This window comes from Sorex araneus, chromosome 1, assembly GCF_027595985.1.
Source record: "Sorex araneus isolate mSorAra2 chromosome 1, mSorAra2.pri, whole genome shotgun sequence".
Lineage (NCBI taxonomy): Eukaryota > Metazoa > Chordata > Mammalia > Eulipotyphla > Soricidae > Sorex > Sorex araneus.
Genome location: NC_073302.1, coordinates 23,362,130 through 23,388,706, shown reverse-complemented (window position 1 = coordinate 23,388,706; position 26,577 = coordinate 23,362,130). Strand labels below are relative to the sequence as shown.

Sequence of the window (26,577 nt, the reverse complement as noted above, 5' to 3'; positions counted from 1 at the left end):
AGCCGGAAGTGCCTCTGGACAAATCAGAAGCGGCGGCGCCGCGGAGGCGTCCTTCTCCCTAGCAACGGCGGCGGAGGAAGTGGCGGCGGCGGCCGCGCCCTGTGCGCCTGCGCGGCCCCGCTCGCTGACTCGGCGCGGGGCCGGCGTGGCCGAGCTGGCCGCGGCCGCAGAGTGCGGCTGCCCTGCTGCTGGGCTGGCGGAGCGGCGACCGGGGCCGGGATGGCGGCGGGCCGGGGAGCCGCTGCTGCCGGCCGGCGCCGGTGGCCGCTGCTGCCGCTGCTGCCACCCCTGCTGCTGGCGCTGCAGCTGGCGCGGCCCGCGGGGGCGCTGGTGGAGGGGCTCTACTGCGGCACGCGGGACTGCTACGAGGTGCTGGGCGTGAGCCGCACGGCCGACAAGGCGGAGATCGCGCGCGCCTACCGCCAGCTGGCCCGGCGCTACCACCCCGACCGCTACCGGGCCGAGCCCGGCGACGCGGGCCCCGGGGGGACGCCGCAGAGCGCCGAGGAGGCTTTCCTGCTGGTGGCCACCGCCTACGAGACGCTCAAGGTGAGAGGCCTGGGGGGCGCGGACGGGCAGCGAGCCGGGGCTGAGAAGCCCGCGGCGCGGCAACACGGAGCGCGACCCCCTCCCCACCCCGCACCCCGCACCCCGCACCCCGCACCCCAGCCCGGCCCCGCGGGACGAGGCTCTCCGGCTCCCCGAGGCCGCGCGCAGCCCCTGCCACTGCCCCGTGGCACGCCCGAGCTTTCCCACGAGAGCCCAGTGCGAGAGTCCACGCGACCCGTGGGCAAAGGTGGGGGTTCCCCTCCCCCGGCCCCACCTCCCCGTGCCTTGGGGCTCAGCCAGCCCCCCTCTTTTTGGTCACAGTCAGCTCCCTTGTGTCGTGTGTGTGTGTGTGTGTGTGTGTGTGTGTGTGTGTCCGTCCCCTGGTTGTGTGAAGTTTTGGACTTGCTGATTTCGTGGAAGCATGTTAATGACGCGCAGTCCACAGCAGGGATCTGTCAGCGAAGGCGACTCGGGAATATTGAGTGGCAGCCTGAGCACGCTTCTTGGACACGACGGAAAACTTGGGTTCAGGGGGAGGGGGGGTGGTGGTGTTACTAATTGTGACATTTAGTTGTGTCATGTAAGGCTCTGGAAGAAGAGCCTGAAAGAACAATGCACAACCAGCGAGGGTTGTTTGGCCTTTGGCACCCACATCCTTTTGTGACCTTGGATCGTGACTTAATATGTCTAAAACGCCCTCTCTTCCTTTCTCAAGGGCCATGGTACCTCCTCCCAGGTTTATGATGGTAGTTAAGTGACAACTTTTAGAACTTTCACAGGACATGTAAATGAGACGTTTCATGGTTTGGGGATCCAAACTGAGAATTTCTTGGTAGGAAATAATTTTGTGCCGATGTGTACTCATTTGACAAGTTTTAAATGGGTCCCGTGAAGTCACAAGATTACTTTCCTTAAGTCTCACCCTGTATGTTTGTCCTACTGCAAAGTTGAAATCATGTAAAACATCCACAAGGTAGAAATCAGATTGGGTGGATGCATGACTGCTCCTCGGACCCCTTTAAGCAAAAAGCAACGTCAGTTGTATTTTTCATAAGCCTGTTCTGTTTGAACACACAGTTCTCTCTCGCTGTATATTCTGCTCTTAATGGCCCCTCTGAGTGGGCATGCTAGCATTTAACCTTGGATCATTTCTCCAGGTTAACCTCCAGAGTTGAAAATACTGAGTCAAGGAGTGAAAGCTCTTCTTGCTCTCCAGAGCAGCTTGGATAACGTGGAGTTTTAAAATAGTGTCCTGACAGTACCCGGTGAGATTGTTGCTCCTATTGGCAATGAACTCAGATTGGCTGGGGAGAGGGGGAGTTTGGGAAGCACTGAGGTCAGAGGGCTTAATTTCCTTTTATGTAGGGCCAAGAGTAATTGAAGAAAAACTTCAGAAAAATAGCAAACAATTTGATCACCTGGGGCTGCTTAGCCTCTGAAGCCCCAACGCGTGTTTTTTTGCAGTGAGAAAGAATAGTGACCCAGACGAGCAGCAGGAAGGCCTGCTGGTGTTCTTCTAAGGCTCTGGTGCCACATATGGGGACAATGGATAGAGAACTTCTCGGAGCGAGGTCAGCAGAAACCGTGGGAGCTGTACCTTCTGTTGGGCTGAAATTGGGCAGGTCTGGCCTGAGAATTGTAAGCATGTTAGTGAAACAAGTGCCAAGAAATAGAAGAGAAATTCTTGCTGGGAAGCACCCAAGATGCTAAGTATTCTTGCCGTTTTCTTTGTGACAGAAGGATTGATCTGGCAGATCTGTATGGCTCCTTCTAAAGTTTTCTACCCCTGCAATTTAGCACTGATTTGTCAGCTAGTAAAAACCTTGCTCTACTCAAGAACAAGGAGCTCTGGGACGGTTAAGGTCTAGTATGTTGCAGAAAGTGTTTCTTTTGGTTCCAGCAGGTTTTGTGGTAGCACAGTTGGCTCTAAACAGACTTAGAGTTGCCAGGAAGGAATGAGGGGATACTTGTAAGTACCCGGGCCCACCCAGTGTAGCTCCAGGAGAATGGGAATGGTTTGTCATAGAAAAAGGATGTCGGACCCTTGTAAGTCAGAACGTGCTGAGCTCCATGGGATTCTCACATTAAACCTGCAGGGACGACTCGGGTTCAAGTTCCAAGCGGCACATCTGTGGAAACCTTACGATTGTCACTTCATGGCGGGTTGCTTCTCCCAGAATGCAAGCAAGGACTTTGATTTGGGGGGTGTGGAACTAATTATTAAAAACAAGTTGTAGCTGGGGGATGTGGCTTGGAGACAGAGCATTTGCCTCCCATGCATGAGGCCCCAGGTTCATTCCCTAATAAACCCCTTCCGCCTCCAGCCATGCTCATGCCCTCCCCCCTGCTACCCCCATACCACAGTATCAGCAACAACAGCAAGAACTGCAGACTGGGTGGTCTGATTTTACTTTTGTCACAATGGAAGTTTGTGAGGAGGTTGTCAAGAGAATATAATTTCTTTCTAATGCAAAGAACGAACTGGGGCCAGGCAGTTTGAGGCAAGAATGAAGCAATCACTCTTTGACTTGGACCGTTTCTGCAGACTGGAATGAGGGCTCATGAAAGATAGTCCACAGATAGGTAAGAACAAGTCAGAGAGAGTCAGGGGAGAAGTTGATGAGTTCCAGTGACTCTGGAATAAAATCACGATGTGAGAGACTGTCTGAAATTCAGCGTATCATAGCCTGGAGGTGGCATGACCCACCCAAGATGCTGTTTCATTTCTCTCTTTTATGCCACATCTGTGTATCTGTCTCCACAAAGAACAGTACATCCTATTAGTGGTGGCAACATCTAGGACGGTGGTTTTCCATCTTTTTGCACCTGTTGGCCACCACAGGTCTAAGTACCAGAGGACGGACAGTTAATAACCACAGCGCTAGTCTGTGGTTTAAACCCTTTTTCTTCTCAGGGGCCAGCGTTGGTCTGCAGATCTGTGGTTGAAAACCACTGATGTAGGAGGCAGCTAAATGGGAGGGAGGGAGCGGACTGAAGAAGACCGTGTTAAGAAGACCAGGTGTTCGATCACAGTCAGTTTTCTGGCCTGCGGAGGAAGTGGATTCCATGTTTGCTCTGTAGATTTTACAAGTGGATTTTCTCCTTGAAACAGTGTATCTAACAGAAAATTGATTTTTCTTTTGAAATCTGAAAATAGTTGCAAAAATCACTGGAATCAAAGAGCCTTTTCCCCTCTCCCTCCCACCCCCCCCCCATTTAATTTTGATTAACTTCCCTAATTTCTCTTATTGTTTGCTCAAATTTCTTGATTTTTTTCAATGCACGCGATAGACGGAGTCATAGTCTTATCTTCATTTAACTTTAACTTCGGTGTAAGGTAACAAACATTAGCCTTTGGTGTTCTACGCAGACTTCTCTGTTAGTAATACATATATCACTGAAAGGGAAATTGTATTTGTGGATGATGTACCTGGTTTATGTCACTGAGGTTTATTTAGAAAAAAAAAGACTGAGAGATTTGTTTTTTCTTATGTATGGCAGTTCTTAAAAAATAAATATCACTGGTAAGACAAGGTGATGTGATCACATTGGGTGTGGTTATTTTAGCAACACAGATTCTTCTTGTGCATAGTTTGGGAGCTTGGGGGGCATGGATACCACAAAATTGATTGGGGAGTAAGGGAAGGCATAGGTGCTTGTCAGATGATTCCGCCAAATTATATTTAGTTCATATTCTCAAATAACTTGAAATTTCAGGTCTCTCAGTGGGACTTGGAATTATTAGAATTTTACACATTGCTTTGTTTTTGTGTTCTAAAAGAGCGAGATAGTATTTGCTCCATTTGGCTCCTTAGGCTCCAGGGCCTTTCTGGATTTCGGTCATTTAGTGAACGGACTCTACCAACACTGGCTTTCAGGTGGGAAAATCTCGTCTTGTTTCCATATTTCTCTGTGGCTATGGCACTTACCGTACCACAGGTCAAACATGGAGCAGTGCTCTGTCCTCCCCAACTAACCGTGCTCTTCAGTTTGTGTAGGTATATCCATGGCACCTCGCACAGTGTCTGCTCGTCAGATAATGAATGTTTATTAAATACAAAATTATATCTGGAGATTGAGAGAATGGAAATTGAACTGTCTGTTGTTTAACAGTTACACAAAGCCTACTTTTTTGTGATTGCCCCCAATTTAGTTTTATAGTGGCAGGTAGAATGGAATGGGTACATATAAAATATTAATGCGAGAGGAAAGTCGAACTTGTGTTTATGTAGAGAAAATGTGTTCTGAACAGTTTTAACTCAGAGCATTACTGTAGGTAAGAGTTTGATGGAATTAGGAAAATTGAAAAGATGGCATTGAAGTAAGCAGATGAGAATAGGTGAAAAGGATGCATTTAGGAAAACTCTGACTGTAGGCATAGGGGAGCAGAATTGGACAGCATTTGGCAACACCATAAGAAAGAACATGTAAAAGGTCTTGGGGATGTCACTGACCTAAAGGTTATATAAGTTGAAGAGATATATATAGGCCCTCTACTATAGCTATGTTTTGGCGTGGAAGTGTCAGGAGAACACATTAGTTTGTGTCAGTCTGATTGGAAAACTTTTGGTTGCTTGTTGTTACTTTTGGGCCACACGTGGTGATACTCGGGGGGTAAACTTGGCTCTGCACTCAGGAAATACATCTGGGGGACCATATGGGTACCAGGGATTGAACCGGGTTTGGCTGTGTGCATTGCTGTACTGTTGCTCTAGCCCATACTTAGGAAGACTGTGACATGAAAGGGGATCCTGAACCCCATGCCCTGTTCCATTACTGTTTATTGTTCTTTGTATGTGCTCTTCCTCAATTCCTTCTCTTATCAGTACTGACTTCATGCTGTGGGTGGACCAAAACAATAAAAAATGCAGAGTTCCTGCCTTTAAGCTTTTAATATAACAAGAAGACAGATACTTATTGTTTGGTTATTATTTATGTAAGTTATGTAATAGAATATGTGTAGATTATATTGCAGTACTGAGAGGACACTTATTCTTGGGGGATTGGAGAAGAATATACTCTTTGATTTAGATTTAGAACAAGGTCGTTGAGGTTAACAAAACTGGACATTTCTAGAGAGAGAAAACTTACCATCAAAAACAGAACACCAAAACAAATTTAAAATAGAAAAAAAACCAAACAGGACATCGCCTGCATGCAAGACTTGTTTCATAATGAGATACAGTTTGGAGAGGTATTATGCAAGTATTTTCTCCGTCCAGGATCACTTTTAATCACTTATTATATACAGGTAGATATAGAGACAAGGGACATAGATGTATAACGTTTTGAGCCGTGTCTAGTAGTACTCAGGGCTTCAGGCTCTGTACTCAGGGATTGTTAGAGGGATCATATGTAGGGATTAACCTGGGGTCACCATCTCTCAGACCCAACCTTATTGCAGCTTTCCCACATACGGTTTGGAAGAAAAAATTAAATTCTGCTTATTTGTATTGCTATTTTTCTTTTCTAATATTGATCCGGATTTTAATCAGTCATTCATAGTAATTGGGTCATAAAAATAGTAAAAATTTATGTTGTGCTCATGATTTTGAGAATCAGCTAAATTTAAGTAAGTATGTAGACAGAAATGACAGATAATTTTTATTTCACATGCCAGCTCTGATTGGCTGCTTCTCCCCAGAGCACTTACAGAGGGTCTGAAGCCTTGTCCAGGCTTAGTGGGAAAGTAGAGATGCCGAGTTGCGATTTCTCCAGTAGCCCAGAAGAAGGGTGTGGTTGCAGTAGTTTATGTGCTGTATTTGCTCTTTCTGCTGTGAAATGCATGGTGTTTGCTTTTCTCACCCCTTCATTTCAGCTGTTAGTCCCTGCTTACGGCCAAGGTTGATTATGTGTTTAGCCTCATGCTGTGATGAACTTGAACATGTTGTCATCAGCAACCAGTCAGAGCTTTTGATCAGCACAGAAAATTACTGAGCTGATAAATTGTAAGTCAGAAACTGAATGGTTGACATTTTGAATTAGCATGTGCCCATTTCTCGTGGGTAAATGGAGGTGGTTTTTTTTTTTTCTTTTTGGGTCACACCTGACAATGCATAGGGGTTACTCCTGGCTTTGCACGCAGGAATTAGTCCTGGCGGTGTTTCAGGGATGCTGGGAATCAAACCCAGGTTAGCCGCGTGCAAGGCAAACGCCCTACCCGCTGTGCTATATCGCTCCAGCCCCATAAATGGAGTTTTTTACATCGCAAAGACCCTTATTGCATTTTTCTCAGACTTTAGTAGGGAGTCTTATTACTTTCAGGATAGGAGCCCTTCAGATTCATTATAGGAAAACTTTCCAGTGCTGGGAAAATTCTGTGGGATCAGAAGATGATGAACCATTCTTTAGGTTTTACCTAGGAAGTTTAACTTTATGGAATAGGTAGCACTGTATCACTATTATCCCAGTTGCTCATCCATTTGCTCGTGCGGGCACCAGTAATGTCTCCATTGTGAGGCTTGTTACTGTGTTTGGCATATCTAATACGCCAAGGGTAGCTTGCCAGGCCCTGCCACGCGGGCGGGATCCTCTCGGTAGCTTGCCGGGTTCTCTCTTGGTGGCTCTCCCCCAGGAGGATCGGGACAGTCGTTCCCCCGGTGCGTGTGGGATGTTTGGGGCCTGTTCTGAGGACCCTTCCTTGGCTTCCCGCCGCCCGAGCCGCCCGCTTGGGCCCTGTGCGCTGGCTTTCGCTTGCACCTGGGGGTGGTGGCTCAGCCGTGGCTGTCGCCCCTCCAGCCTAAGGCGCCCGAGGCCCCGGGTGGTCTCGCACTTTTAAGGGGTGGCCCGGTTGGGGCCCGGGGTGGCCCGGTTGGGGCCCGGTGTTGCCCCGAAGTCGGAAGGGCGGGCGAAGGCTGAAATGGGCCTCTCTCGTCTCCAGAGGGTTGCTGTCCTTTGCCTGCTCTCCTTCGGGGCTCAGTCCCCTCCACACCGGGGAGGGACCCGTGGTCGCTGGCTTCTCTTGGCTGATCGATGTGGGGTTGGTGCACTCAGCGGCGGGCCTAAGCCGCGCCAGACGAGGGAGGGACACCAGTAATGTCTCCATTGTGAGATGAGAACGGGACCGCTCTTCCCGTTCTGCCAGCGGGCCTCTCGCATGAAATAGGCACTTGACAGATTTTAAAGGTGGAGAAATAGCATTATTGTTTTTTGTTTTTGGTCACACCCAGTGATGCTAAAGGGTTACTCCTGGCTCTGTGCTGAGGAATTACTCCTGGCGGTGCTCGGGGAACCTTATGGGATGCCGGGGATAGAATTGGAGTCAGTTGCACGCATGGCAGAAGCCATACCCACTGTACTATCTCTCTCTGGTTCCGAGGAAGAGCGTTTTAAAGTTTGCTTCACAAAGAAAATTCTGGGAATATCATTGAGAACGGGTTGAGAAAGGCAAGAAGGTTCTCTTGACCAAATTCACTTTATTTTCACCCTCTGGGTTTCAGATTCTTCTAGAATCTCAGCATTCTTGGATACCTGGAGCATCTCTTAGTTGGTTCCTTTCACTTGCTTTGACTTCTTTAAAGCAAACGTTTTTCTTCACTGTTGAAGGACTTACCCGTTTTCTTAAACTCAAGTTGTTTGTCCACCAGCACACGCACAGGAGCTGTGCCTGAAATCTGAGCTTCAGATGTGACCTGAGTGTGGCCCGTCATTTCTCCCTACTGCTGTGGCTTTATAAAGGGGGTGAAGGGTCGTTCCCTTGATGCAAGACTGAGCCCAGCAAGGGGGCCGGACAGTCTGCAGCCGGGCCAGCAAGTGTGTAGTGCTGGGGATTCTGACTGTTCAGTGCTTGGCCCAGTGGTCCTGGGAGGCTACCAGGGCCGCACCTGGGGTTCTTGGGGGGCCATGCAGTGACAGGATTAACTTGAGATCTCCACAGGCAGAGCAGGCTCTGCGGCCTTCTGCGCCATCTTCCTGGCCCTCTTTACAGCTTCTGGTGTTGTGAACATTATAACTCTTAAGTTGTCCTTCTTCAATGTCGTTTTTTCTTCTTTTTCATTCCTTTAGTCAGTTAATTTGGGGGTCCTTGGGGCCACGTGGGGAGCAATCCCAGCATTGCCCAAGGGACCATTCAGTGCTGAAGACACAACCCAGGCCTCCCACTCCAAAGAATGTGCTCCACTCTCTTTGAGCTGTCTCTTTGGATACCCGTCTCCCTCCCTCTCTTTTATTTTTTCTTCATTTGGTGCTGGGATTAGACCCGCGACCTCACACCTGTGAGGTGTCCCGTGCGCCACTGCTGAACCATCTCCCAGGTCCCCTTGCCGTCTTGTTCACTTCTTTACAGTCTTCTCTCTGTGTTTGCATCTTAGAGTTCTTTCCTTTCGGTTCTCTTTTCTCTCGTTTAAGTGCTTCCTTACTTCAATCCAGTTTTCTCTTGAAACCTCTAAAACCCAAGTGTTTTCTTGACTTACCTGCCTCTTCCCCACTGGACAGGTACACAGAGCTAGACATTTTGGGAGCCAATCTTGTTACTTTTGGTAAACCATAAACTTTAGAAGAGGATTAATCAGGATTCTGGTGCAACTCCAAATGACCTTGTGTTAGAGATTTAACTCATTCAATCATGAGAAACCAATGAGATACTGAAATGGCTTCAAAAAGAACCTCAAAAAATACGTTAGTAAATTAGACCAGGAGCACTGAAATGCTTGTAACACTGACCAGTACTGACAAGGCATTAAGATATATATATAAGACGAACACCCAAGAATAGTAGAAATAAGTACCAGGAGGTTGTCACCATGGCTTGGAGGCTGTTCTCTCATTCTGGGCAACTCAGAGAAGGGAACAGCAAGTAAAATGTGGTTGTTGGTCATGTGGGGGAAAGATGATGCGGGCCAAATATAGACTAGAGACTGAACGCAATGGCCACTCAACACCTTTATTGCAAACCACAACACCTAACCAGAGAGAGAGAACAAAAGGGAATTCCCTGCCACAGTGGCAGGGTGGGGTGGGGGGAGACGGGACTGGGAAGGGGGGGTGGGATGTTGGGTTTACTGGTGGTGGAGAATGGGCACTGGTGAAGGGATGGGTTATCAAACTTTGTAAGGGAGAAACATGAGCACAAAAATGTATAAATCTGTAACTGTACCCTCACGTTGACTCACTAATTAAAAATAAACTATTAATAAAAAAAAAAATTTGCCTTTCTGTGAATAAGATGTGCCTCTCCTATCACTTTTTCTCTTATTCATTCTCTTCCTCTCCCTTTTTCCTTTTTTTTTTCTTTTTGTTTGGACCATACCTGGCGGTGCTCAGAGGCTATTTCTGGCTCACTGTTTAGGAGTGAGACCTGGTGGTGGGGGTTGGGGTGGGCGTTGATCTGGGGTCTGCTACAGGAAAGACAAGTGCCTTAACCACTAGTTTCTGGTGGGCAGAGAACTAGATAGAAAAGAGATGAAGTTGATTTACCCTCCCCCCTCCCCGCTCCACACACCTCTTTAGTAGAATGTAATGGTTTGGAGAAAATTCAGGGGAACAGATATTTTTATATTTTGGCCACACCTAGCAATACTCAGGGGTTCCTCCTGGCTCTACACTCAAGAATCACTCCTGGCAGTGCTCAGGAGACCTTATGGGATGCTGGAGATTGAACCCGGTCAGCCATGTGCAAGGCAGGCACCCTACCCATTCTGTGATCTCTCCAACCTCATATTTTTAAAATATGTGCATTTCTTTAAAAATAAGGTTAGTATTTATTTTTGAGAATGAACAAAATATTATTGTTTTCATATTTAGTGTTTCCTGGCCTCCAATATCCTAAATTGGTTTCTGCCATCTCTGTAATAGAAACTTTTCGTGTTAACCCAGATGCCACTGTCACTGTCATCCCGTTGCTCATCGATTTGTTCGAGCGGGCACCAGTAACGTCTCTCATTGTGAGACTTATTATTACTGTGTTTGGCATATCCAATATGCCAGGCTCTGCCTTGCGGGTGCGATACTCTCGGTAGCTTGTCGGGCTCTCCGAGAGGGCCGGAGGAATCGAACTCGGGTCGGCCGTGTGAAAGGCGAATGCCCTACCGCTGTGCTATCGCTCCAGCCCTAACCCAGATACAGTATTAACATATTGCAGTTGAAGTTCATGAGCTCAAACAACTCATTATTTTAAGGACAAGCATATGGTCTGTATTGGACCTCTGGGGAGGGGGAGGATGATCAGTTTCCTGAGAGGAGGAAGGGTTCAGTTCTTTCTTTGCTTGCGGGTTTCCTCTTGTTCACTTTTGATCTAGATATTGGTGGTTATGTTCCAGTCCTCCTGCACATGCCCGAGAGGATTGGGAATGGAATGGATTCCAGCAGAAGCACCATTTTGCCCCGTAGAGATTAGAATCGAGGCGTTTATTGCCCTGCTTGTCAAGGCTCAGGGCAGAGAGGAGGAAGAAACGAGTATAAAGGTTGTGGTTTTGGAAAGAAGTTGGAAATCTCCTGACCCTGGGACCTTAAGAGCCACAAAATTGCTGAAAGAAAAAGTACTACCTTATTGAAAGGTAAGATGTTAAACTGTTTAAAGGTTTAAGCTGTTGTAGCCACGTTAGCGTTTCTTCATAAGCTGTGGACTCAAGCACTGCTCCTGCGGAGTCACGTGTCTGTGCCGTAGTCACCGTCCGTTCCCTCAGCTGAGGGAGACATGTGTGGCTGGAGAGATGGTTAGAGCGAGGGAGACGTTGCTGCTCGGTTGAGAGGCCACTGTGGGGAGGGGGAAGGGGCGTCAGGCATGGTGCGAGGCCTTGGATATACAGAGATCCAGTCACCCCACATGCCTTCTAGAAATTCTCACTCAAGGAAAAAAACAGGTGATAAGTGCTATAAGAGGTGGGTAAGACGTGCAGCCAGGGTGAACTAACTGTGTCGGAGGCAGTAACCTTTACGTCCTAAAGAATTAGTAGGAGCTCATAAAATATCTCCTGTTAATTGGAAGCAGGGTTGGGTATTGTGAGTAGTGAGAAATGATGCATTCGGAGAAACAGATCTGAAAGAGCAGGCTGTGTCGGGAGGAAAAAACCAGATTCGGATTCCAGAAGCTGCTCTTTTAATGTTTGCTCTAGATCAAGAAAGGAATGGAGGCGAGTGGTTTCTAGGTGGGCAAGTTTGTGAAGGACGAGAGATTTTAACTCACGTTCTTAGACGTTAGGAAGCGTTGGTAATTAAACAAAACATAAAACAGTGTCAAAAGTGCTTGCCTGGGAAGCATGATACCACGGGTTTGATCCCCGGCTTCACCCCACAGGGCTAAGCTTGAGCCAATGGCACATGACCCTTGGGCCCACAACAGATTGTGTGATCTGCTGAGGCATTGTGACCGAGTGTGTGTGGGCTTCGGTTACCACTACCCAAAAGGATTGGCAGTGGGGCTGGAGAAATAGTACACCAGGCAGGGTGTTTGCCTTGCATGTTCCTAGTCTAGAACCCCAAGTGGTCCCTTGAGCCTTGAGACTAAGCACTGAGCATAGCTGGGTGTGGCCAGAAAATACAGAGGGGTGGAGGTTGGAAGGGAAGGGGACTAAATGAAAGAGAAAAACAGACCTTAACTAATTCCTAGATGAACAGAAGAAAAAATAAACACGGTGTAACATTCAGAATATACCTGTATTTCTCTCCGTGAGTCCCAACCCGTCTTTTCTTTTCCTTTTCCTTTTTTTTTTTTTTTTTTTGCCAATATTCTGAGTCTCCTTGTGTTCTTAACTAGGTTGATTCTACACTTTGTGTAGTTTACTAAAGATTGTCTTCAATTCTTTCTCCAATTTGTGTCGGCCGTGATTGCTTTCTAAAATGCATTTTGCGTGCCTCAACCTAAAGATCCTCTTTACTGTCCCGAGAGGAAGCCGTGAGGAGCAGAGGAATGTTCTAGGGAGGAGCCCAGTGAACTCAGTGTCTCTATCTCTGACCCACACAGACAGGATTATATATTTATGGTGGCCTCAAGGAAAAGAAAGCTATCCTAAGAACTGTCAGACTTGACCCTGAACAAGTTTTCTGGAATGCGATTATTGGAGGACGTCTGAGAAGGCCCTGAGTAGACCGCCAGGCTCGGGTGGGAGTCATGAGGCCAAGACACAAGTTCCAGATGTGGGTGTTGCTCCTGCTGTAGCCGTAGTCAGTCGCTCCTTTCTGGGGGAGGTCTGCTCAGCGAGGAGGCAGTGACTTTGAGGGAATATCTGGGTGCAGGCCCGAAGAGGAATGCCTGCATGTCTCTGGATTCCGACCTTCACTAAGACAAATACAAGAATAGAGGAATGAGACTGGTGGCCACTGGCTGGGTGGTGCCGACAGAGAAGGTCAGGTTTCAGGGACACTCAGAGACTTGCTGTCTACTCACCCCCCCCCCCAAAAAGCACTGACAGCCTGAGGTGGGACTCACAATACCTGGTCACTGTGGGAATCTGATCACAGTGTGGCACTCGCTAAGCTATGTCTAGCTGGAGCAAGGAGAATAATCCTGTCTGAAGAAATGTCATTTTAAAAGCTGCCTCCCACCGCCCCCCCCCACAAGATTGGGGAGATTAAGTCCAAAGTCCAAAGCAGAGTGTTCAGTAGAAGGATTCCCCTGCCCCCCAAAAAAGAACCGACGGACCCATCAACAACAAATAAAAGAGGGACAATGAAAAAATTCTCAAAGGACATTAATGATTTGCTCAAGATGAGGTGCCTCAAGAACCTTCAGTCTTTTGAGTTTATGACTATGGAAGTTTACTTAGAAGTGCTATAATATGATAATGATTTACAGAAGGAGTCCTGATTGATGTGTTGCCGCCGAAAATTCTATTTGATAGAAATGAGCATGTATAAGGAGTGGTTTTGAAAATAATAACCTGAGCTCAGCTTTCTAAGTTGTTATTTTAAATCTAGGACTGGAGTGATAGCACAGCGGGTAAGGCATTTGCCTTGAATGTGGCTGACCCGTGGTTTGATTCCTCTGTTCCTCAGCCTGGCAAGCTACCGAGAGTGTCCCGCCTGCATGGTAGAGCCTGGCAAGCTATCCGTGGCATATTCGATATGCCAAAAATAGTAGCAAATCTCACAGTGGAGATGTTACTGGTGCCCGCTCGAGCAAAACAATGGGATGACAGTGCAGTGCTATTTAAATCTAACATACAGTTTTCATGCTGGGCTCCAGCTCATGTTATGGAACTTACATGAAATTGACGTGAGATATTATTGTGTATAGCTTCAAATCCTAATCAAAGGTAAAAAATAGTTTGAACGTGAGAGAACTGTCACAGAGTGTTGTTACGCTTAAGAACTCTGAATAGAAAATACACATTGATTTTCATGGGTCCAGGGAAGATTTCATTCTTTGCAGACTAGTGCTTCTGAAAGCTAAGAAACTTGAGTATCCCAGGACTTACGAGAAAGCCCTAGAAAGACTTCAGATCACCCATCTGCATTTGCAAAACATTTGGGATAGATTTTGGAGATGTTTTGGCTAAGAATCTGTGACTTTTTTTTAATGTTGAATGATTGAATGTTGAAGGAAGTCTGGTTGAGAAAGGTTTTTGGGAATTTCATGATTTCTGTTATACTCACAACCTGAAAAAGTTGTCATGCTTCTGGTTGTTACAACAGTGTTTGAAAGCAGGACAAGTTGGAAATAGGTTTCTTTATGGAACAATCAAAAAGTAGCTCATCAGCCTGTGGAGCTTTATGAGATTGATACTTAGAAATTTATTAAAATCAAAGGATTTTTTTTTAAAAAAATGCTTTTTTGTGAACATTCAGAGTAGTTCTTCACAGTGTTCTAAATATTTCAACTTGCTTGCATGATTAAAAGCTATGTATTGTCACGTATAAGGGTGGGGACTAGGGAGGTGGGAGGGGGCGGCAGATAGACTGGGGGGGTTGGGAATGTAAGATGGGCACTGGTGAAGGAAGGGGTATTTGAATATTGTATAACTGACATAATCCTGAGAACTTTGTAACCCTCCACTTGGTGATTCAATAAAAAAAAAAAAAAATAAATAAATAAAAGCTATGTATTGTTACCTCATTTCTGAGATGGGCTGGAACAGTGTTAAAAAGCCAGAGTTCTAGATATCTGTTCCATCTTTCTGCCTGATGCGTGTCAGTTGATAACTAGATACTCGGGTAACATCAGCAGGGCAGATGTTAGCGGGTCTCACTTCTGACTTCATCAGTTAGACAGACAGAGAAGCTTGAGGCTCACACAGGCTGAAGATGCTGCCCAGTGTCACCGGGCTGGTCTCGCACCAACCATTATTCCACAACTGGGTCTGATTAGCCTTTGGGATGAATACTCATTTTGTTTTGTGTAGACACAAATCTTCTCTTTCAACAGAAAATTTTCTACACACGGCTGGAAAATGATCCTGAATCTGTACAGCTGAGAGAAACACTCCCTCCCCTCTCCATAACCATTTTTCCCTGCCCCTACCCCCACTCCAATCTTTTTTTTCCCCTCCCAACTGTTCTTGAGAGGTGGTGTCAGTCAGCTCGCGCCTAAGTTCTACGGGTCAGGCACCCTTCTTGGCAAGGCCACAGCACTGACTAAAGGGCCGTGGGTAATGGCGTGGTTAAGGTGTTTTTCTTTCCAGAAGGACTAGCAGTCCTCAAGGACCTTGGGGAAGTATTTTTGTGGTGCTTAATGCTTCATCTTCACGCTCTGGGTGCCGTTGAGGAATTCCGAGATTCTAAAATTGTTTATTTTGACATTCCCTTTACTCAGATTGCTCGTGCACAGTTACACAGTTCTCGATCTGACTTCATAGATCATAGAGTTCGGCTGTCCTCTGAAAGTCGTGTGTCTCTCCCAGGATGAAGACACGCGGCGGGACTATGACTACATGCTGGACCACCCGGAAGAGTACTTCCGGCACTACTACCACTACTACAGCTGGCGCCTGGCCCCCAAGGTGGACGTCAGCGTGGTCATCCTCATCAGCGTGTGCGCTATCTCCTTGTTTCAGGTACGGCCTGGGAGGGCTGTTTTCCAAAACTTTGCTTCCGGTTGGCATGAAACTTCTGAACATTACTTACAGATTATTCAGCTTGTTGGTAAAAATGGAATCATCTTTAGCGAGAAATCGAAGGAATTGATGAGTGTCATTCTATAGCTACCAACCTCTCCCCAAAGGGTCCCCGGGAGTTAGCTCAGCTAGAATATGTGAGGTCTTGAGTTCTTTTTGTCTTATTTTTGCTATTTGGGTCATACCCAGTGGTGTCAGGTCTTACTCGTGGCTCTGTGCTCAGAGATCGCTCCGGGCAGGCTCGGGGTACTGTGCGGGCACCGGGGATCCAAGCCGGGTTGGACGCATGCAGGGCAGATGCCTTATCCTCTGTACTGCCTTACCCTCTGTTCTGTCTCTCTTCTCCCATTTTTGTCCTTTTAAGTAGTTATTTATCATTTATTGAAGTGTATTAGTGAAATACATTATTTTCTATAAAGAACCAGTAAGGCATGTGTGTATACATGTATACTTCTACTAAAAAGTACTTTTATATGTGAAGAGATTTTTAGTAATAAATCAGCTCTAAGTATATAAGTGCACAGGCAGGACAGACCCAGGAAGATCCCGCGCTCCGGTTTGAGAAGCAGCACGGCTGGAGACGGAGATGGAGTGTTCCAGGTCCGTGTGTGCTGTAGCGTTTTCTCCCGCTAGGGTGTCGTCTCTGTATTCTAGGTGTCTGACGACGTGCTGAGGCCTGTTCTGTCCCCTGCATGTGGCCCAGGTGGCCCCTGAGCACACTGCAGTGCCTTTTGCTCCCTGGCCATGGGTATATTTCCTATTATATAAGCCCAAAGGCCGAGGAGACAGTTCAGAGGGCTGGAGCACAGCAGAGGCCCCGGGTTCGAGCCCTGGCGCTGCATGGCCGGGTAGCATCACAGCCCTGGACAAGCACTGGACTGCGCGGCCTGCTCTGCTGGGCCCAGTAATGCCACGAGGGGCCCCTGTGTCCCCTGGGGAAAAAATACAAACCCCAGATAGCTTTCTCTCATTGTCTCCCCTCTTCCCGCATGGCCCCCTTTCCCCTTGAGTACTTTTTATTTGTTCAGCCAGGGTGAGGTTTTTTTTTTAATTTTTTTTTTTTTTTTTTTTTGCTTTTTGGGTCACACCCAGCGATGCACAGGGGTTACTCCTGGTTCTACACTCAGGAATTACTCCTGGCAGTGCTCAGGGGACCATATGGGATGCTGGGATTCAAACCCGGGTTGGCCGCGTGCAAGGCAAACGCCCTACCCGCTGTGCTATCACTCCAGCCCCTGGGGTGAGTTTTAATTATCTTATGTTCACTTTATAGGACTTCTCATTGATTTCCCTTTAAACTTTGGGAATAATCTGAACTGAATACTCCCCACCAGTCCTAACACCTGTACGTGAAATGCCAGTAATGCTTGCCATCTTTGTATAACCAAAAAAATCATCTCGATACATATTTGGCTTGAACGCTGCAGAAATAAAAGAACTAGAGTGTTTTTGTAAATCAGTGTCACTCGAAGGGCTGTGAGGGTGGTGTGTGGTGCACAGCGCCGAAGAATTAGTTCAGGACACAGCACGTGCCTAGGCTTGTGCTCTGCCATCTGACCCACATCCCCATCTCCTCCTGGAACTTGGGGGTGGGGCACACCCATGGGGACTCGGGTCTGTGTGGTGCCTGGGTGCTGAGGATTGAATCTGGGCCTCCCGCATGCGACTCCTGTGCACAAACTCTTCAGGCGGTCTCCCTGGCCCCTGGAGTCACTTCCAATGCTTCATATATTTATTTTATGTAAGTTTTGGGGCCACCCCAGCTGTGTTGGCCCTGTGCAAAGGCTAGTGCCCTCCTCCCTGCTGTTCTATTGCTCTGGCTCACTCAGGGGTTACTCCTGGCTCTGCACTCAGGAATTACTCCTGGCTGCGCTCAGGGGACCATATGGGATGCTGGGAAGAACCCGGGTTGGCCGAGTGCAAGGCAGACGCCCTACCCGCTGTGCTATCGCTCCAGCCCTGTTTTGTTTTTAAATCACAAAAATGGAACTCCAATCTGAAGTGAATTTTTCTGCTCTCCTCAAAAACGAATACATCTATTATATTTTCCTTCAGAGGAATTACAGTCATTTGACTAGGATGGAATTTTTTCTCCAGCTTATGCCTCAGGAGATTCGCTTTATTTTATTTAATTTTTGGATTTTGGAGGCCACACCTGGCAGTCCTAGAGGTTAATTTCTGTTGGTGCTCTGGAAACCATCTGGCTTCCTGGGGATTGAACCCCAGTCGGCCAATGCAAGGCAAGTGCCTTACCTCCTGTACTATCTCTCTAGGCCCAGGATTCACGGAATATACATAGATGAGTTCCTGTTAACACTGAAGTTGTATATTTTCTTTTTGGGGTCACACCCAGTGATGGCTCTGAGGTTTCTCCTGGCTCTGAACTCAGGAATCAGTTCTAGCAGTGCTGGTGGACCATATGGGATGCTGGGGCTCGAACCCTGGTCGGCTACATGCAAGGGTTCTATTGCTCCAACCCCTGAAGTTAATTGTTTTAATTGCGTCTGCTTTTGATGAATATTAGTAATGTGGTACCCTAATTTTTTGTTATTATTTATAATAATCCCTATAATATTTGGGGGTGTTTATTGTTGGCATAGCTGTTGTATTTATCATTAAAACAGCCACTGAAATGAGTGGAGATACTATGGGATGAATAGAACTTTTTTTGACATTTAGTAAAATCCTGTGTGGTTGAATAAAATATATGGAGTCAATATTTTCTTTTTGTTCACGTAGTGGAGAATTCAGATGTTTGAATCTTTTAGTTTAGAACAGAGGTTCCCAGGCTTAAGGTCCCAAGCCTGTGCCCCTTTTCAGAAAAAAAAAAAAAATTACTTAGTGCCCTTGGAATTGTACGTTCTGTAAGTGAACAAACAGGAAGTCTTTCCCCCTCTCCCCCCAGTTTTATGTAAGGTTGAACCACTCCCTGGATCATTTCCGCATCTCCAGGTGGGCAGCATAGCTCATTTTGGGAAATATTTTCTGAGAACATGTACATTACTGTGGTTTATGTAGATGGTTTAGGAAAAAAGCAAGAATGAACACAGTTTGTCTGAGTCGGTATACTGAGTTTTTGTGGGGAGGGGACACACCTAGCACAGCTTTGAGTTCCTGCATGCAAAACCTGTGTTTCAGCCCTTGGAGCTCTTTGCCCCAGCCCCTACATCTTGGAATTGTTTTTATTTTGGGAGAGGGTAGTGGTTGTTGGGGCCATACCTGGCTGTGCTCAGGGCTTACTCCTGGCTCTGTGCTCAGGAACCAAAGGCAGTGCTTGGTATCAAGTGCTTACGCCCTGTACTATCACTCTGGTCCTCTCTTGGATTTTTTAAAAAAACAAATTTCTTGCCAGTTACTTTTTTCGTTAACTCTCCCTCCAGTAAATAGATTCCAATCTTAGAAAGTAAACAGATTTTTTTTTTTTTTTTGTCTTTTTGGGTCGTACACGGTGATGCTCAGGGGTTACTCCTGGCTCTGCACTGAGGAATTAGTCCTGGTGGTGCTAAGGGGACCATCTGGGATGCGGGGGATAGAACACGGGTTAGCCACATGCAAAGCAAACGCCCTCCCCTCTGTCCTATCACCCTGGCCCCTGTAAACAGATCTCTTGAGTAATCTAGGCAAGAGCCAAAGAATAAAGATGTGGGAACCTTTGGTGCGTGGGGTTCTATTTGCCGCGCTTCTGATTGGGAATTTGGGGACTGAGCTCTGGCCACCTGCCTCATCCCGCCCTGGAACCCCATAGACACACAAGGGCACATTGCTTCATTATCTGTTACTTGTGAAGCAAGATGTTTGAGACCCCCATTTTGTTCATTGAGGGGGGCCACACTCAGTAGTGTGGGAAGCCATCCTGTGCCCGCTAGCCAGGCAACACAGCCTTCTCCCCTGAGACCCCAGTTGTTTTATTTTAAATAAGAATTTTATTTTATTGAATCACCATGTGGAAAATTACAATGCTTTCAGGCTTAAGTCTTAGTCATGCAATGCTGAGACAACCATCCCTTCACCAGTGCCCATATCCCACCACCGAAAAAAAAAAAACCACAGTACACCTCCCATCCCGCCCACCCCCGCACCCCCCCCCCCTTGTAACTGATAAATTTCACTTTACTTTCTATTTACTTTGGTTACATTCAATATTTCAACACAAACCTCACCATTATTGTTAGGAGCACCCCACTAGAGTCAGACCTGTTGTGAAGAGAAATGAGGTTGCGTGGTTTTGTATTTCTGTACTTTAACAACTAAGTCCAGGGAGATTTCTTCCGGATATTGGATCATTGCAAGCTTGTAACCCCCATCTGTGGTCGTCATAATATGGCGGTCCCCACACCCTTCATCCCTGGGAAGGGACAGGCGAGAGAGAGAAATACCTTTCCCCTCCTGGGCCGAGACCCCTGTTTTTAATCAGAGCGTGTTTAGTGCTTCGGGGGACGGAGGGGGGGGTGTCCACCACCATGAAGTTTGGTAATGAAAACAACCCATTTTCTTTCCTTAACTGTCGTTAGTTTTTCAGCTGGTGGAATAGCTACGACAAGGCGATCAGCTACCTGGCCACGGTGCCCAAGTACCGCATCCAAGCCACGGAGATTGCCAAGCAGCAGGGACTGCTGAAGAAAGCCAAAGAGAAAGGCAAAAACAAAAAGTCCAAAGAGGAGATTCGTGGTGAGGAGGAGAGCATCATAAAGAACATTATAAAAAGTAAAATAGATATAAAAGGGGGCTATCAGAAACCCCAGATTCGTGACCTCCTGCTGTTTCAAATTCTCTTAGCTCCCTTTCACGTGTGCTCGTATGTAGTTTGGTATTGCCGGTGGATCTATAACTTTAACATCAAAGGCAAAGAGTATGGCGAGGAAGAAAGACTGTATATCATACGTAAGTCTATGAAGATGTCAAAATCTCAGTTTGATAGTCTAGAGGATCACCAGAAAGAAACGTTCCTCAAACGGGAGCTCTGGATAAAGGAAAATTATGAGGTGAGTAAGTACTTGGGTTATTTTCCTGAGTTAAAATGGGGTGTGTGATAAGGAATCACAGACTTATGCTCAAGTTTCCGAGATCTGAGTTAAGGGATACATTTTAATGTATGTTTATTTTTATGAAGAGTATGACTGGTAGTTGGGATCATGACCTTTTTTGTTTGGGGGCCACACCAGGGGGTACTCAGGGCTTACTCTTGGCTCAGTGCTTAGGGATCCCTCCTGGTTGGCTTGGGGGGAACCCTGTGGGGTGCTGGGCATGAAACCCCGGTCAGCTGCAGGCAAGGCAAGCACCTTACCACTTCACTATGCTCTGCTTTTTGGGACCGTGAACTTTTAAGCAGCAATTTATCTTTTTGTTTAGTGTATTTTGGGGGCCACAGCCAGTGGTGGTCAGGGCTTTCTCCTGGCTCAGTGCTCAGGGATCACTCCTGGTGGTGTTTGGGGGACCATATGGGATGCTGGGGATTGAATTGGGGTAGCTGACTGCAAGGCAAATGCCCTATCTGTTGTACTATGGCTTGGACCATAACTTGCCTTTTTAAAAGATGACCTTGACAGGCCAGAGAACGCACTCAGTGGCTGAAGGGCGTGGTCTGTACGGAGGAGACCTGGGCTCATCCTAGTCACACCCCGCCAGTGAAGTCCCTGCCACTTTGGGTGTGGCCTAATGGCAAGCCCCAAACGGCCTAGAGGATAGTGCAGACGGGAGAGCCCGTGCCTTGCATGTGAGCCCCAGCACTGCATGGCACCTCCACTGTTTTGGGGAGGGGCCCTGGTGGCCCCAACATGGCTGGGCCCAGAGAGCACCGTATTGCTGGACCTCAGGCCTGGGCTGAGGATTGCTGGGAGCCGTCCCTTGGCCCGCAAGTGCTGCTTTTTTTGTTTGATTGCACCCAAGTGTGGTCTTCCCCATATGCATATATTCTATTTTTTTCAGTCAGATAAACTTAGCCACAGAGCTTTAAAAGAGAGAAAGAGATGAGATAAAGTGAACTTGAGGGGCTGGAGCTATAACACAGCGGGTAGAGCGTTTGCCTTGCACGCGGCCGACCCGGGTTCGATTCGCAGCATCCCATATGGTCCCCTGAGCACTGCCAGGAGTAATTCCTGAGTGCATGAGCCAGGAGTAACCCCTGTGCATTGCCGGGTATGACCCAAAAATCAAAAAAAAAAAAAAAAGAAGTGAACTTGAAACCATTTCCGACTAAATGAGCCCACGTCTTTTGCAGCAAATATCTGAAATTTCCCTTTTATTTTTAACTTGAGTAATGTAGTGCCTGTAAACTTCGAACATCTTTTGAGGGGGGAGGAGGTAGAGACTTGGGGACATACCCAGTGGTACACAGAGCTTACTCCTAGCTCTGAATTCAGGGATCACTCCTGGTGGTACTTGAGATACATATGTCGGGGATGGAATTGGGGTCAGCAGCGTGCAAGGAAGTTGCTTAACAAACTGTACTATTTTGGCTCTGAGCTTGGACTTCTTAATAAAGCCATATTCAGTGATTATCAGTTGAAACAGTTACTTCAGGTTATCAGCTACCTGGTATAATTTCCACAGAAACTAATAATCTCATCTTAATGATACTATTTTGGGTTCTGTGTAAAATGAAGTGTTAGTGTTTTCAGTAAGTGAATTCTTCTTACGCATCAGAGGTCTATTTGATCTTTCAGTTTCACAGACACGCTTTTTTTTTAAATGTGGTGTTGACGAAGTTCACTTAAAGTTAAGTTTCAATCTGAATTCAATTTAAATAACTTAACCTACTGTGAATTACCTGAATGCTTTCACATGAGTAGCCAACCAACTTATAAGTGACATGGAAATTGAAGGTGGAATTCTATCTAACTACCAAATCACCTGTTTCCTCTTTGAAGTAAGTGAAGTAGTCCAGTCCACAAAACACTCTTTCATAGAGGGTTTCCTGGGCTGAATGATCATATGCTTTAACATGAGCTTCTCATCACTTTTTTTTTTCTTTTTGGGTCACATCCGGCGATGCACAGGGGTTGTTCCTGGCTCTGCACTCAGGAATTATTCCTGGCTGTGCTTAGGGGACCATATGGGATGCTGGGAATCGAACCCGGGTCGGCCATGTGCAAGGCAAATGCCCTACCCGCTGTGCTATTGCTCCAGCCCCTCATCACTTTGTAATATTTGGAAGTAAAAATTGTTTCTAAAATTTGATGTGACTGAAACTGGTTCGGCAGATGGGCCTTGTTCTTTTTGTGTCAACTGAAAGTTGTTCTTTTTCTTTTTGGGGGGAGGGGTCACACCTGGCGATGCACAGGGGTTACTCCTGGCTCTACACTCAGGAATTACTCCTGGCGGTGCTCGGGGGACCATGTGGGATGCTGGGAATTGAACCCAGGTTGGCCGTATGCAAGGCAATAGCACTACCCTCTGTACTGTCGCTCCAGCCCCTAAAAGTTGTTCTTAATCAGTACGGTTTCTCTAACCATCTGTGGGAATTTAGTAAGCAAATATTTTTGGAAGAACCAGTAATTTTTTTTTTCTTTTTGTGTCACACCCAGCGATGCTCAGGGGTTACTCCTGGCTTTGCACTCAGGAACTACTCCTGGCGGTGCTTGGGGGACCATATGGGATGCCGGGGATCGAACCCGGGTCGGCCGCGTGCAAGGCAAACGCCCTACCCGCTGTGCTATCGCTCCAGCCCCAGAACCAGTAATTTTTTTTGAAAATAAAATTAGATATTAATTTTGGAAACAGTCTATATGTATTGTATATTTACATAGAAATTTTATCTCATAATTTTTAGTATTGTTGATCCTGTCCAAGGAACAAAATGACTATATGTGTATCTAATCTACATACACACATTTATTAGAAGCGTTTACCTAAAGTTCGAGCGGGCACCAGTAACGTCTCTCATTGAGAGACTTATTGTTACTGTTTTCGGCATATCTGATACACACGGGTAGCTTGCCAGGCTCTGCCCATACTCTCAGTAGCTTGCCGAGCTCTCTGAGAGGGGCGGAGGAATCGAACTCGGGTTGGCCGAGTGAAAGGCGAACGCCCAACCGCTGTGCTATTGCTCCAGCCCTACCTAAAGTTACATCTGAAAAATGTAAATAATATAAATATTGATGTAATGTTAATAACAAATGTTCCTCTCTTGAACCACAAATTCAGTTAGTGTTATTTGTACTTACAGATCTACAAACAAGAACAAGAAGAGGAACTGAAGAAAAAATTAGCAAATGATCCTCGGTGGAAGAGATACCGGCGGTGGATGAAGAATGAAGGGCCGGGCCGGCTGACTTTTGTGGACGACTGAAGGGGCGGGGAGTACAGTGGGGCCAGGCCTGCCGTGGAATTCCTTTCATAACTAAATTCTCCCAGCAGGAATGAAAATTTCTCAAGTCTTTGGAGAAAATAATAATGTAGAATTGTAAACTTTCCCTTAAAACTTTCTAAGGCATTTATGATTGTCCCAATTTTTATAATCAATTTGTGGATCTTGTTAAAAGATTTGACATGAAGAGTTTTCAGTTGCCTTTTTAAAATTTTATATGTTTAGTTTAAAGATTTGACAAGAAAATCGATTAGATACCATTTGAAATTTCTACGTGTTAAGTCTTTATTCTTCTGAAATGTTTTCTTATTCTTTGTTATAGTGCTACATTTTCCTGCTTTCACGGCCTCAGATATTTTCACAAAACATAATTATAGTATTTAACGACCTGATTGCGAGTGTCTTCTTAGACACAAACTTCTTCGCCCAAAATGATTTTTACTATCAAGCCATCTTCATTACAGTCATTCTAGGATTGAGATATCTTCAAAATCTCTCTGGGAGAGTCTTCTGCTAGACGGTCTTTATACTCTTTCCCCCCAAGTCATGACATTCTTAATCAGATCAGAAACTCTCCGGGAGAGTGAATCTGCTTCACGTCCTTGTAGGATGAGCCCGATTGCAGTCATTATAGGACTATAATTGTATCATCAAATATTTCTCCAGAAGAGACCTTGTGAAAAGACCTTTTGTACCATAATATTGCTTCTCCTGTCTCCCCTCACTTACGTACAAATTAAAAAAGAAAATGTAAGAGCAGAACTCGCATCCTGAACAGTTGTTTGTATTTGATGGCCTCCTTGAGCATTGAGAGATCCATTGTATCTTGCGTGCATTGGACCCCGACAGAAGCGCACGGTGGCGCGCTGTTCTTTCAGACAGTGAAACAGAAATGTGTTCTATGTGTGGAAGTGAAAGTAATTCACACATGAGTTTTCTGAAGCAAAGGTGTTACTGTACCAGCGTCAATACACATTCATGACAGCGAATCAATATTCCTCTTAGAGGCTTGGTCCCATTGCATCGTAGTAAGAAAGTGGTTGTAATGTCTCACAGATGTGTTGGTATGACAGTTTAAATCAAAGATTCTTAAAAGATTACTGCTATTGTATCACAATTTTATTTTTAAAAATAAAAATCTTATTTTTATTATTTAAAATTTAATTTGATTCTTAACACTTGTTGTTATTTGAAGTGTGAATCCCTCTTCATGTTTTATTTCGGTCACCGTGGTGTCACACACACTTAGCCGTGGTGCTTGCACTCGTGCTGGCCAAGTGCGGGGGTGTGGGGGGGTGTGGGGGATCCCAAGTGGCAGTGTTGCTGGGATCACTCTCACTGCGTGCCAGGCAGCACTGGGGCTTGAACTCACGGCCTGACATAGCAAGGCAGGTGCCATTGTTGCTTAGCTCTCCCTGGGCTCCCTGTATTACATCATTTTCAGGGTCCTGTGGCATAAGAAATATGTAAAGTTTATTTCTAGCAGAATTAAACCTGTCCTTTTAAGAACTTAGCCCAGAGATGTGAATATTTGAAAAACCTCAGGAGGGTGAGTTCTGTCCTTCCTCACATCCCAGAGACCTTAGGAGAGTTACTTAGTCTGTGAGTTTGGACCCTAGGGGCCACTCTAAAACACTGGGGGAGGGGGTCTGACCAGAAAGAATATCGCTTATGGCTCTTCTGCGGTTGTAACATTCTATAATTCTACTTTTGTAAGCTTCAGAGGAAAGTATTTTAGGTGTCTATAATTTGTGAGGCAATAGGAACATTACAGCTCAAAATTAGAGGAAGTTTTTGTTTCAAACCTCAAATGTCCAACTCTTAACCATAGAAGAATGCCTTTCAAGAGGGCCATGGTTTGTGCCTAGTCAGCAGTCCGTCATGACGAATCATTATGTGTATTTTTAACATGACTGTAGTATTTAGCCAAGAACAGACGTGTGTGCCACATGTTATATTAGGACCCAAAAGAAATACGGGCACTTTGCATTCTAAAAATTCCGAAGAAATTCTGATTGATCGTATTTTTTTCCCTTCATTTTCCTTTGATTAACCATATATTTTTAACTTAGCAATAAGGAAAAATAATACAGTTGGGTATGTTAGCATTTATAAACGAAGATGATAAAATTATATATCGAATGTCATTTTGTATACCTACTAGACTGCTGTATTTCTTCCTGCCTTTCTAGAAATCTCATTGCTAGCAGTGTCTTCAGCACGCAGCTCACGTTGAAAGTTTGGCAGTTTTGGAATTGTGATTTCTCAGCTGAAGATGAGCTCGCCTTTAAAGGAGGAGCTGGAGCAAGAGTACAGCATGGAGGGTGTTTCTCTTGCATGTGTGGCTGACCTGGGTTCAGTCCCTGGCACCCCATATGGTTCCCAGAGCACTGCCAAGGAATAATTCCTGAGTGCAGAGCCAGGAGTATTTCTGGGTGTGCCCTTCCCACCGCCAAAAAATAGAGAAAAAATAGAGGGACTACAATTCTTTTCTCAACAAAATAATTATAATGTTTCAAACATCCTGGGAAGGAAGGGCCATTAATTGTCACAAGTATCATTTAAGTACATTGGGCAGTGTTTTTAGTCCATACTTTGTCCAGACCCCACCTAGAAACCCAAAATGTAAAAAAAAAAAAGTCTCCATTTTAGAAACTTCTGGAGAAGGATCTTGGGTAGAGAACAGCCCCACTAGACTTAGCATTCTTGTGTCTCATTTTAGGACTATTTCCTTTT

At 46.0% G+C, this 26,577-nt stretch overlaps 1 protein-coding gene across 1 annotated transcript; it reads left to right on the top strand.

The window, feature by feature from the left end:
• Window positions 1-111: 111 nt before the first annotated feature.
• On the top strand, window positions 112-25,005 carry DNAJC25 (DnaJ heat shock protein family (Hsp40) member C25). The gene is made up of 4 exons (XM_012935750.2): window positions 112-549; window positions 15,324-15,476; window positions 20,048-20,518; window positions 23,701-25,005. Exons 1-4 carry the CDS (start codon window positions 220-222, stop codon window positions 23,821-23,823), a joined length of 1,077 nt encoding a protein of 358 aa, XP_012791204.2. The 5' UTR covers window positions 112-219; the 3' UTR covers window positions 23,824-25,005.
• The last annotated feature ends 1,572 nt before the right edge of the window (window positions 25,006-26,577 follow it).